The sequence below is a fragment of the Clupea harengus genome, chromosome 17 (genome assembly GCF_900700415.2).
Source record: "Clupea harengus chromosome 17, Ch_v2.0.2, whole genome shotgun sequence".
Taxonomy (NCBI): Eukaryota; Metazoa; Chordata; class Actinopteri; order Clupeiformes; family Clupeidae; genus Clupea; species Clupea harengus.
In genome coordinates, this window is record NC_045168.1 from 13,999,514 (window position 1) to 14,012,428 (window position 12,915).

Genomic DNA, 12,915 nt, shown 5'->3' on the forward strand with positions numbered 1-12,915 from the left:
CTCGATGTCCCTGTGCTGGTTTCTCCCTCATTCTACACGCACACACGTACTTACACACACACACACAGACACACAGACACAGACACAGACACACACACACACACACACACACACACACACACATACACACACATACACACGCAATGGCTGGAAGTCAGCAAATGCCATCCTGCAGAGTCCTCTATAACATATCACTGAATCTGTCACCACTTGGCCGAGTTCAGGTGAACATTTCCAGTTAAGGTCTATGTGGTGGCCAAGCTCATTCAAGAAAGGTCTTAAGACCCGCTGACCGTTCAGCTTCTCTCATGGGGTTTATTAAGGCCAACGCCATCTTGTCCCGATCTCTACTGTAGCAATCCTCAGGTCAACACGCGGTACCTGCTCTGCTCCGCATGTTGGTTGGATCAGAACAAGTCCTCTGAGTTGCCCCGTATAATTATGCACATCTTCTCAGGTTAGGTCCACTTGACCTTATAATACACACTAGTAAACAAAACAACATTAAAACAACAGCTTTGTGTTAGCTTAGCATAAGACCATCTGTGGCAAAAGTGTCAAAACTGTCTAAAAATCCACCAGCAGACATGGCCTTGCTCCTCTGAGCGACAGGAATGTCCTTCTGTACAAAGTCTTCAGTGGGCTTCAAAGTGCCGTGTTGACCCCAGGTCGAGGGGTCGTTGGTCCATGTGTTCCATTTCATACAGCGAAAAAAGTGTTCTGGTGTATCTTTTTTAATCAGTATTTGCCAAATTCACAAGATGTGATGGTCATCCTTCAGCGCAGCAAGTACTCAAGATGATCTTCCGTCAGACAGGTACCCACTCCTCCTTCCAGTGTTCTGCCTGTCGAGAGGCTCAAGACTCTCGAGGTGGATGGACTAAAGGACTCGGCTGGTGGAGGACCCCCCCTCGATCCCGGGGGGGGGGGGGGGGGGGGGGGGGGGGGGCAGGAGTGCCAGCGGCCCCCCCATCTGTCTTTCTCTCTGAGTCTCTGGAAGGGGCTGAAGGGACACCGATGGAGCAGGGCGGAGTGTTATACTTGGACGTGGGTTTGCTGCTGCTGGTGCTGCTGGTCCTGGAGGCTCTGGATACTGGTGAGGATCTTCTTCTGGTGGCCGGCCAGTGACACACCCAACTTCCCCAAATCGCTAAGGGGAAGAGACAGGAGGGAAAGGGAGGTCAGCGAAAGTACTGCGACTGTACATACTGTCTGAATAGCTGTTATGGCTTCATTTATGACCCAAGATGAGAAACTCGATTTTTTTGTGTATTGGCTAAGCATGATGGCTCTTTACCGCAAATACCCTGCTTGCCATTCACATTCTTGTAGACACTCAGCTTGGAAGGCTTCATACCACAGCTTCTCACTGTTGGCCTTTAAAGAGCTCCATTATGACACTGATGTCAGTTAAGTGCATTGCTTAGTGGCAGTATCTAATATTGGAGGAATGTAACCCGCTTGGTCTCTCTAACTTCTCCTGCTACAGGATTTCTCAGATTTATCTGTCCAATTGTTTTCATGTATGAATTTGCAAAACATATTTTTTAAGCACTACTTTCAACCAAATGCATTCTAGAGCCTACATGGAGCTCAAGTCTTTGGTCCGTGCGAGGTCACGTCAGTCATTAGTGTCAGTTTTATTTTCTATCTTTTGCTATGCATTTTATGTATTCAATTTTATAATTTGAATTATAATTATTATTTTATCTTTTTGCACTATATCTGAGTTATGTTTCTTTGATGTCTATTTTTATGTGCATGTAATTTCTTTGTGCATATTATGTATTTGCTGTAAAGCACTTTGAGCTGCATTCTTTTGCATGAAAGGTGCTATATAAATAAAGTTTTATTATTATTATTATCATTGGTGTGGTGGGTGTTACCTGGCGCTGACGTACAGCACTGAGTCCAGGGTGACGTAGCCGGCGCCGCTGAACTGCTCCTTGTACTGGCTCATCTTAATGGACTCCAGCCAGTCCTCCACCGTGCTGACGCCCGCCTCTGGGGACGGAGGCTCCTCCCTGTGGACGCAGGACAGGACCACAATCAGCCTCACCTCCATTTGGGGTTCATGGCCAAATACAGCTTACGTAATCATCTTTGGAACACTTTATATACACTGTACATTGTCACATAGTGGGATAGAACTTTTGGAATAACGGATCATTTCTCTCCGCTTGTGATCTGAGTAGAGCTGTTCAGCCTCTGTCCTAATGGAAACTAAACATGATCCATAATGTGTTTTTTCCAAAGGGGTGAGTTCTGTCGTGTGTGACAGCGTGGTTTCTGTGAGCAGCCGACCGCTGCGGTGACAATCTGACACGGTGACGCCTGTGCCACCAGCGTTGAGTAGAAACCACACCACACGATGGAAAACACTGTCCTGTCCCAGCCACGGCACTGCTGGAGAGGTGCTGCGAGTTCTCAGCTTTCAAATGAAATGGGGACACATTGATTGACACCCTTCTCCTCCAGCAGGAGAGCCAGCACACTGTGAATGGGCCCATACAGCCGGCCAATCAGTGGGCAGCTTCCTCAGGGCCGAAGAGACAGCCTTGATCCGTGTTGCAGTTAGGAAACAGCAGTGAGCGAGAGAGAGAGAGAGAGAAAGAAAAAGAGAGAGAGGAAGGGAGGGAGAGAAAGAGAGATAAAGAGAGGGAGCGAAAGGGAAAGAGAGAGAGAGTGAGAGAAAGAGAGAGGGAGAGAAAGGGAAAGAGAGAGAGTGGGAGAGAGAAAGGGAAAGAGAGAGAGAGGGAGAGAAAGGGAAAGAGAGAGAGAGGGAGAGAAAGAGAGAGCGAGAGGTGAAAGACGAAGAGGAGAGAAGCAAGAGAGAGAGGCAGGTGGAGGAGAGAGTGGCAGTGAGGTGAAGGAGCTTGTTAAGATGAATCAGCACAGTGCCAGTAGAGGCTGACACTAGACTCCCCAGGTCAGGCAGGGGGCCTGATTACAGACCAGGCCCAGTCTTCCTTTCTCACTCACACACACACACACACACACACACACACATGTGCGCACGAACACACACACACACACACACACACACACACATACACACACACGTGCGCACGAACACACACACATACACACGTGCGCACGAACACACACACAAACACACACACACGTGCGCACGAACACACACACACACACACAAACACACACGCACAAACACACACACACACACACACACAAACACACACACACGTGCGCACGAACACACACACACACACACACACACTCACACACAAACACGCACACACACGAACACACACACCGCTACCACAACAGACGCCAATACCATCTGCTTCCTATCGAAGAGTAGCGCCCCTGTGGAAAGTACAGGGGAAGACGGGAGATGAGATTTCCCTCACTGCCCCCAACCCACACACACACACACACACACTAACACACACACACACACACACACACTCTCACCAGCACTACACTGAGAGGGGAAACAGACGTGGGTGACAGCTTAGGTTGAGGTTAATGGGTAGTCCAATCAGATCGCTGTCTGGATCCGATCTGCTTTTACTGGGTGACTCATCACCTCCCCCCACCCCCGCCCCCTTCTGGTAGAGCCGTTTGGTTCGTGTCTGATTTAACAGCACGTTTTCCGCCCGCAGGACCAGCCACCTTCAACTACCCGAGGCGTCTCAACTGAACCTGAGTCAAAATGGCCTCCTAATGTCTCTGCGCTGTTATTTTTGGTTCACTGCTTTCTCAATTGGCCAGGCACTCAGTACCAGGCGGCTGACAACGCAGACAGCTGACAGAGCAGGGAGTTGCATTTGTTTGGTATTACAGTAAAGGAGGGTTTGAGGGTGTGAAACGCCTGCCTGCCTGCCTGTCTGCCTCAGGGTTAGCACGTGAGCGTGAGCAAGAACAGAGGTGCTCAACGGAGAGTGTTGGCAGGAGCGTGGGGGAGAGCGTGTGGGGGAACAGAAACGGGAACATGAGGAAGCAGATGGAGGGAAGGGGGTAAGGGGTGTAGAAGCACAGAGATCAGTTCAGTTCAGAGCTTCAGTTCTTTCTCCCAGGAAGGGTTGGATGGAGTAGTGAAGGGTATGAAGCCATACATGACTGGATGTGTAGTTGTAGGAATTGAGGGCTCACAGAAGTACAGCTGAATGGATGGGTGAGATTAGGAACGAGGAACATAGTCTGATTGAGCTGCAGGGCCTCTCACAAAGATGGCATCAGAGAAAGACTTAGGGTACCCGAATATGTGATTACACAAATGTAAGTAGCAATGTAGTGAATAAATACACAAAGGTATTTAAAAGCAGACACTTTTATCCAAAGCCACCTACAGACAACCTGCAGCAACTAGGCCAAACGCTTTCAAAGCAGTGATGTTAACCACTGCACAAATCTAACATTTAAAAGTAAACAATATATTCTTGAGGTGAGTAGATGGAATAGAGTATGCCTCCACCCACAGTGAGTGAGTGTGTTCGTTAGTACTCCTACAGCTCAGGAATAAGAATGAGAGGAGGCCTGAGTATAGAGCGTACGAAGCGAATAGTATCAGGTGACGGGACTCACCAAGAGCTGTTGGCCAGTGGCTTCAGGCAGCTGGGGCTGCGGATCAGGCGGTCCAGGGTGGCCATGATCTGGCCGAACTTGGGCCGGTCACTGCGGTTCTTCTCCCAGCAGTCCAGCATCAGCTGGTGCATCACCACAGGGCAGTCCATGGGCGCCGGCAGCCGGTAGCCCTCGTCTATGGCCTTGATCACCTGAGATGGGACAGAGGAATGGCGGTTATATACAAGCTGCGAGTCTTTCCCAAAAAAGACTAGTCCTGCGGATCACTACTGCAAATACTTACAACCAATCCACCAAAGAAACATATGCAGGCCTACTCAGTGGTCTATTAGTCTGAGATGGGCAGACTGCAAGGTTTTCTTTATTTCTCTTCAAGTATTCTCCATATAGGTTTATTATGGGATTTGACTTATTTCTTTATTTTTCTTTACAGACTTTCAGAGGAAATTTTTTTGTTGGGAATAGAGAAGAGAATCGTGCGACTTCAAAGTGTTCCCCGCTATCAGACGGCTGATTCTCTTCCCCAAAGGAGCAGTGTTTAATTTGGGAGAGTTGGCAGCTGACACGGCCATTACAGCACCGGATGCAAATGCTCACATTATCCTGAGCCGTGCCTTGCAGGGCTGTTCTTCCACAGATGCAGGGGCAGAGTGTGTTCCCTTGGTGAGAAGTGTGGGAGTAAGAGGAGTGTGTGTGTGTGTGTGTGTGTGTGTGTGTGTGTGTGGGGGGGGGGGGGGGGGGGGGGGGGGTTCTATTTGGAGATGTAAGGGTGAACTTCTGAAGCCATGCTGATTGAATAAATAAAATCGTGCCTTCTCTCTCTCACACACACACACACACATACACACTCACTCACTCACTCACTCACTCTTCTCTCCAGTGTGCTAAGGCTCACGCTGCCCCTGTTGTGATGTGAACGGTCTGCCATCCAACATCATCCCCAAATCTCTTTCCCTTTAGCTGAGGACGAAGAAGAGCAGAAAAAAAAGAGAAAAAAGGATCCTGGCAGTCGAGGCTTCCCAGGGAGGAGATAAATAAATGAGCGGAGCTTCAGATGTGGAAAAAAATCGTCCTGGATCTTGCCACCACGGGTTTCAAATCCAAAAAAGAGAGAAAGAGAGAGAGAGAGAGAGAGAGAGAAGGAGAGAGAGAGTGAGTGAGAGAGATAGAGAGAGAGAGAGACTGAGAGAGAGAGAGAGAGAGAGAGAGGAGAGGAAGAAGAAGAAGAAGAGAGGGGAAGAATGAAAGCCTTCCTGTGGATATAAGGCTGGGAGCGCTCACCATCTCCAGATGCATTTAATCTTTTTACCGTTGTGTGAAGGAAAGGGGTTGTCATTCTGTTGCAGGCTCACACACACACACACACACACACACACACACACACACACACACACACACACACACACACACACACACACACACACACGGTGAAGTACTCCAACGGGACAGCTCTATTACGGACATGAATGTATGTGTGTGTATGCGCATAGCCAGAGCAGTGTTTCAGGGTAAAAAAAAATTTGGATCAACTCATGGCATGAGGTTTCAATCAAACGTGAGAGAGGTGAACAGGCAGAGTTCTGCTACGACAATCAGTATACAGTCCAGTATGTGCATGTGTGCGCTTCAAGGGAATGGAGAGGAAAAGAGAGAGAGTGAAAGAGAGAGAGAGAGAGAGTGAAAGAGAGAGTGAGTGAGAGAGAGAGTGAGTGAGAGAGAGTGAGAGATAGAGGGAGAGAGACTGAGGGAGAGAGAGAGAGAGAGAGAGAGAGAGAGAGAGGGATACCACCTATACATAAGAAGGCCTATAGGAAGCGCTGGCAGTCCTGCTGTGAGTTTCTTATGGATGAGTTGAACCGCCACAGATCAGAGGCAGTTTGTCCATTTGGTTTCTATTGACTTTGCTTACAGACATCTCCTGCCATTCAGAGTTCACAGGAATCGAAATCATGTTCTCAAGTTCGGCTGAACCTCCTTACATATCAAGCAAGGCATGACAGCTGTGCTTGATGACAGAGACGTCTACACATGTTATGATATTAACATTACGTTGGTTTTGTGTGTCTGATTTTAGTGTGCACCTATGTACACTGTAAACATCCACATTTGGAAATGTATGGCGACCATATGTGGTTGTATGCTGTACAGTTGGTCTATAGTTCTAGTTCACTTAGTTGTGTTTGTATGAGTGTGTGTGTGTACGTGTGTGTTTGTGTGCGTGTGTGTGTGTGTGTGTGTGTGTGTGTGTGTGTGTGTGTGAGTACATGCGTGTGTGTGTAAAAGACTCGTAGATAGACAGGCAAGCAGACAGATATACAGATGACAGACAGATGCTACTCACATCTTGGTTGGACATCTCCCAGTATGGTCGCTCTCCATAAGAGATGACTTCCCACATGACGATGCCGTAGCTCCATATGTCGCTGGCTGAGGTAAACTTCCTGTAGGCAATGGCCTCAGGTGCCGTCCAGCGGATGGGGATCTTACCCCCCTGCAAAGAGCACAGAGAATCTTACACTTCCATTCCATTCCAGTTTATTTCTACTTTTACATTCCACTCAGTCAGAAAATGGCTAAACTTGTCAACAGGAGAAATTCACAAGAGCTACACGCTAAGTGCTAAGGTGACAGGTAGCTGACATGGTTGTTGACAGGGGATAAAGTTGTCATTTTAGAGGTTGTCATTGCGAGAGGCCTGAAGAGAAAGCTTTTTGGAAAACACAAATTCACATGCAGATGAAAAAGACTTTTCAAGACCAAAATACATGTGAAGAGGGCAATTCTGCTGGCAGTCCATAAACAGTTTTGTTCAACAAAAACAGTTTTGTTTTGTTAGGTTTGTCTCTCTCTCTCTCTCTTTCTCTACCCTCTCCCACTTGTGAAGCAGAGCGTATTTTCTATTGGCCCTCTCCCTTCCCTCTTCCCACTCTACTCCATGCTCCCCCCCGCCCCCCACAAAGATATGCAGACTGCTGGGGGGGGGGGGGGATAATGCATAAAGGTTGTGCTGAATTGGATCAGCTTCATAGGCTGCATGGGCCTCTGTCACGATAATGGCTGAGCTCGTAGGTGACGACGCACAACTGATGATTGGTCCAGGTCTCCATTACTCCAACACTACTCTCTCTCTCTCTCTCTCTCCCTCCAGCTGTCTCCTCCTCTACTATCTCAGAATTCACCTCTCTCCTCAGGAGGATTTGTTCGCAGACCCAAGGCACAGCACTTACAACCACTACAATAGATTTTTTTACAGGAACTGAAGGTTGACAATCCTATGGCAAGGCAACACGCACGTGCACATCACACATACACACACATCATGTGTGCACACATGGACAGACACAAACACAGGCACACACACACACAAATAAAGAATCCCTCAATTGTACATCCCGTATCAACTGGAAATAGAATACATTTTTCTTTTCAGTACTGTGACACACACCTTTGTCGTCCAAGGCCAAATCAAATTAATGAAGCATTCTTACTAGTCGTTACAGAGGAGCTAATCTCTGTCCTTACACCCTGGTGTAAGAATTCATCCATAAATACCTGAAAGCCTTTATTTTCAAATACGCTTTCAGCATCATTCAAGAGCATCTTGTGAGAGCCTGTGAAACACCTTCTCAACAACAGCGTGGCTAGGCGCAAAATGCAGGAGTAAAAGCTTTGGCTGTGACCTTGAGACCAACAAAATCACTCTGCCCTTTTCATCAGGGAGTATAGCAAAGAAAGGAAGAGAAAAAACAGAGAGAGAGATAGAGAGAGAGAGATAGTTTTTGACGTAGTGGATATGGCGTCCTTAGATTCATATGCTTTCATTCATTCCATTTATAGCACGCAGTCAGCCTGAGTAGGATGTGGTGTATTGTGGGCATGGGGACTCACCCGAGTCGTGTAGGCGGCGTCCGGATCGTCCTCCAGGACCCGTGACAGCCCAAAGTCAGACACCTTGGACACCAGGTTGCTGTTGACCAGGATGTTGCGGGCGGCGAGGTCGCGGTGCACGTAGTTCATCTCGGACAGGTACTGCATGCCCGCGGAGATGCCCCTCAGCATGCCCAAGAGCTGCAGGACGGTGAACTGGCCGTCGTGCTTCTGGAGAGAGAGCCACCACCAGACAAGGGCAAGGTCAGGTCAACTCTACAATAAGCCGGTCAGCTTCACACACATGCATCTCTAGAACAACTACAGAGCATGATTAGTGTTTGCTGTGAAGAGCTGAGGAGCAGAGTACATATTATACACACAAGTAAGGAATTACACTAAATCAAGCAGCATCGTAAATTAAAATACTGATCGCAGATGTTTCGTTTTTTTCCCTTTATTTGTAATGCAGTATTCACACAAATTATTAATGGGGCAAAATGTGGATCAAACGATCACAAAGATCTTCAGTTATTCCCCTCTCACAAGGCGCTATGAACAGATAAGCTCTTTATGTCAGCCTGCCAGTGATCCTTAAATCAAGGGCCTGCTGATTAAACATGTCTCCCTTTTTTTCGGGGCCCATTTCCATGCGCTGCACGACTTCCGCAATCATCCTGGCTCTTCATGTGAGCAATGGGAAAGATTTATGACGTTTCATTACGGCCCTGTGCCCGGAAAGCCAAACTTTCAGACAAGATCATCTTCTTGTCATTTACTCCTCTTTTTATCCGTCTTATTTCTCACGACACGTCTCACGACACGTCTCCCTCACTCGCTGTTTCCCCTGCCAGATTGAGCTGGGACATGAGACCGGGAGGAAGCAATAAATGTGTGTGTGTGTGTGTGTTTGAACTTGAAGGATAAGAAGGAGATTTTCTCGAGGCGATCAGGGTTTTGTTCTACATCACAGAGGGTAGCGCCACTCAACTCACTCACCTTCAGAAAGGTATCCAATGAGCCGTTCTCCATGTACTCTGTTATGATCATTACTGGCTTACCTACAGTGTAGGAAAAGAAAGATGAGAGACCGAGAGAGGGAGAGAGAGAGAGAGAGAGAGAAGATGGAAGGATAACAGAGAGAATAAGGAGGGGGTTTAAATAACAGGTTTTGCAATCAGTTTTCTCTTGGCAGTGAAAGACACATAAGAGAGAGAGAGAGAGAAGCACACACAAAAAGATGGCTGCCTCTTCGCGTCCCATATTTATTTCATTTCTGAGTCGACAAAGAGACGGAGAGACCAAGAGAGAGAGAGAGAGAGAGGACACCCCCCCTTTGTGTCCCCTCCATTCCCTCTCTCTCTCTCTCTCTCTCCCCTTCTCTCTCCCCCCTTCTTTTTCACGTGTACCTGCTGCCTGTTAGTCATACCGACAGCTCCCTAATCAAAGCTCTCAATAACCGTCAGCAGGATAATTAGAGCGAGAGAGTCCACAGAGAATATCTCCGTCCAGAAATACCATGCATGGTAATGAGTTCCTTCAGGAGAGAGGGATGGAGAGAGGGATGGAGAGAGGGAAAGCGAGAGGGATGGAGAGAGGGATAGAGAGGAATGGGTGGAGGTAGAAAAAGAGGGATATGGAAAGGTGGTAGAAAATTGAGGGACCAACATAGAGGGGTATTGTGAGAGGAGGGTGTTAGAGGAGGAGAGAGAGAGGGAGAGAGAGAGAGAGAGAGGGAGAGGGAGAGAGAGGGAGAAAGAGAGAGAGAGAGAGAGAGAGAGAGAGAGAGAGAGAGAGAGAGAGAGGATGAAAGAAGATGTGAGAGGGAGAAGGAGAACGAGAGTGAAGGAAGCGATGGCGAGAGAAATAAAGAGGTGTGGGTCCTTAGGGGACTCTTAGAGATGAATAGGCCTGCAGAGTGGAGAGGAGGAGAGAGGGAGAGGAGGGTGACAAAAAAACACTAATGGGGAAAAGTGTTCACCTCATTACAGTGCGTTCACACACACACACACACACACACACACACACACACACACACACACACACACACACACACACACACGCACACACCCACACACCCACGCACACACACACACCACCACCACCACTACAACCACACATACTTAATTCTACTATTTAGATCTAAAGGTAAGACAAATATCCCAGATAAAAGACCTGACCTATACAGAAAGAGGTCACACTATGGTGCATCTAGCTTATGCCGTGCAAATCCTACTGCGCAAAGAGAGTCACACATTAATAATTCATAAGGATACACAGATAAATAGATAAAGTGAGTGCACAAAACAACATCATTCCCATATGGAGAGCTCACCTACTGTTGCAGAGACTGAACGATAATTGCCTTGTCTTGGCATTTTTCTACTGCAGTCCTTTTTTTTGTTTCATGTTTCCAAATGCACTGTCTGGGACACACACACACACGTATGCACATACACATACACATACACATATATTTATATGCAAACATATGCATACACAATCCACTCATTCACACACACTGGGCTGAGACGTAATGGCAGAAGTAGGGGGGGAGGAATCTTTACACCTGCATTTCAGAAAGTGATTAAAAAGCCGCCCCATGCCCCCCAGCCCTCTCTCAAAACCCAGGCGAAATAACATGCTGCCAATCATGTCAGCCCTCCACCGCCTCCACCAACCCCAGCCAGTCTCCCCCACTACTTCCCCCTACACACACACACACACACACACACACACACACACACACACACACACACACACACACACACACACACACACAGCTTCAGCAGGGGCTGCCAGCGTTAATCTAGCCTGATTATCATCTGTCAGTGATGGGCGTATCTTCCTGACATCCATTCTCTCTCTCCTCTCAGGCTTTGGCGACTGTCTCTCTTTCTCTTGTGCTCTCTCGCACACACTCTGACTCTCTCTCTCTCCTCTCAGGCTTTGGCGACTGTCTCTCTATCTCTTGTGCTCTCTCGCACACGCTCTGACTCTCTCTCTATCTCTCTTTCTCTTGTGCTCTCTCGCTCACGCTCTGACTCTCTCTCTATCTCTCTTTCTCTTGTGCTCTCTCTTACACGCTCTGACTCTCTCCCTCTCTCTCTCTCTCCTCTTCTCTACTTCTGACACCCCATCCCACCCCCCCCTCTCTCCTTGTCACCCCCCGAGCTCTACTCCTGACTGCCCTCCTGTCATCCATGCTGCCCGTCTCTCTCAGGACACGAGCCCAGTCACGAGCCCCTCCCTCTGGGGGCAGACGTGGCAGGAGGACGTCCATACAGCTGGAGCCAATGGAGCACAGACCTGCTCTAGAGGTTGTCACTCTTTACTGCTTTGGGAGCGTGCAGAGGTGAAAGGTCGAACTAAGAGCTGGCTAAATGGTGACAGGTAAAGCAAACCCTATCAGGCCTCCTCGTCGCTTTAGAACTGGGAGATACTAATGTGCTTTGATTGTGCGTGGAAATGAAAACGTATCCCAGTGGAAGTGCACGCTCACTACTGTCTCATTCACTCAGTGTACCACTCTCTGGTGCACTCTAGCTCAAACGTCTGCAACCTCTGCTAATGTTATCCAGGGAGAAATACTGTGAGTCTGTTTAGAAGCTATAAATGTAAGGTAATTTGTTTGTGTTTGTGAGCGTATGTGTGTTAAGACAGTGATGTTGTTACGTGTGTATATGTGTGTGTATTTGCATATGGGCACATAGGTGTGTGTGTATATGTGTACATGGGCACATAGTTGTGTGTGTGTGTTTGCATATGGGCACATAAATGTGTGTGTGTGTGTGTGTTTGCATATGGGGGATTGGGTGTGAGTGTGCCTGTGTGTGTGTATGTGTCTGTGTTTATGTTTATGGGTATTCTCTGCTGTCACTCTGGGTATATCATGTCCGTGTTCGTCATGGCCTTCGGACAGTAACTCCCATGGCAACCGTGGCAGGGTCGCAGAGAGGTAGGCCTGGTGCTGTGAGTGTGTGTTAAAGCAAACCATGCGGGACAAATCACTCTGACAGCAACCTTCCTCCCGCAACACACCCTTGCCTGATGGCTGTGTGTGTGTGTGTGTGTCTCCATACATGTGTGTGTGAGTGTGTGCAAGTGCGGTCAAAGTATGGAAAGGATGAACACAAGGACCCTGATAAGAAAAGGCTCAAATGCGTGCACGATCATACTATTTGCGCAATCTAAAGGAAATGAATCAGCCTGACTTACACCTCATTCTGTGACACAAAGAGATGAACAGATTTCACACACACACAAATACACACACACACACACACACACACACACACACACACACACACACACACACACACACACACAAGGGTAGCAATGTAAAAATGTAACAATACTTTATTCCTGACTGAATATCTTTTCCTACCTGACTTGCTCAAATAATCAAAACATTACATTTTGAGTTGTGTATGACAAACTGTGATTGATCACCCTGAAGAGTGTCATCTTTGTATACCCTTGGTGTGAAAGCTATTACTG

The 12,915-nt window shown here is 47.8% G+C and overlaps 1 protein-coding gene across 2 annotated transcripts in view; it reads right to left on the bottom strand.

Moving 5' to 3' along the window:
- Positions 1-930: 930 nt before the first annotated feature.
- Positions 931-12,915, bottom strand: part of ek1 (eph-like kinase 1) — a 66,911-nt gene continuing 54,926 nt past the window's right edge. Inside the window, exons 12-17 of one of the 2 annotated variants that reach the window (XM_031583808.2) lie at positions 9,415-9,476; positions 8,437-8,646; positions 6,890-7,039; positions 4,549-4,739; positions 1,902-2,024; positions 931-1,150 (exon numbers count right to left, since the gene is read on the bottom strand). In XM_031583808.2, coding sequence (XP_031439668.1) covers positions 1,036-1,150; positions 1,902-2,024; positions 4,549-4,739; positions 6,890-7,039; positions 8,437-8,646; positions 9,415-9,476 — 851 coding nt within the window. In that variant the 3' untranslated portion in view covers positions 931-1,035. Of the gene's footprint in view, positions 1,151-1,886; positions 2,025-4,548; positions 4,740-6,889; positions 7,040-8,436; positions 8,647-9,414; positions 9,477-12,915 lie in introns of both variants that reach the window. The other variant, XM_031583807.2, reaches the window with a different exon arrangement.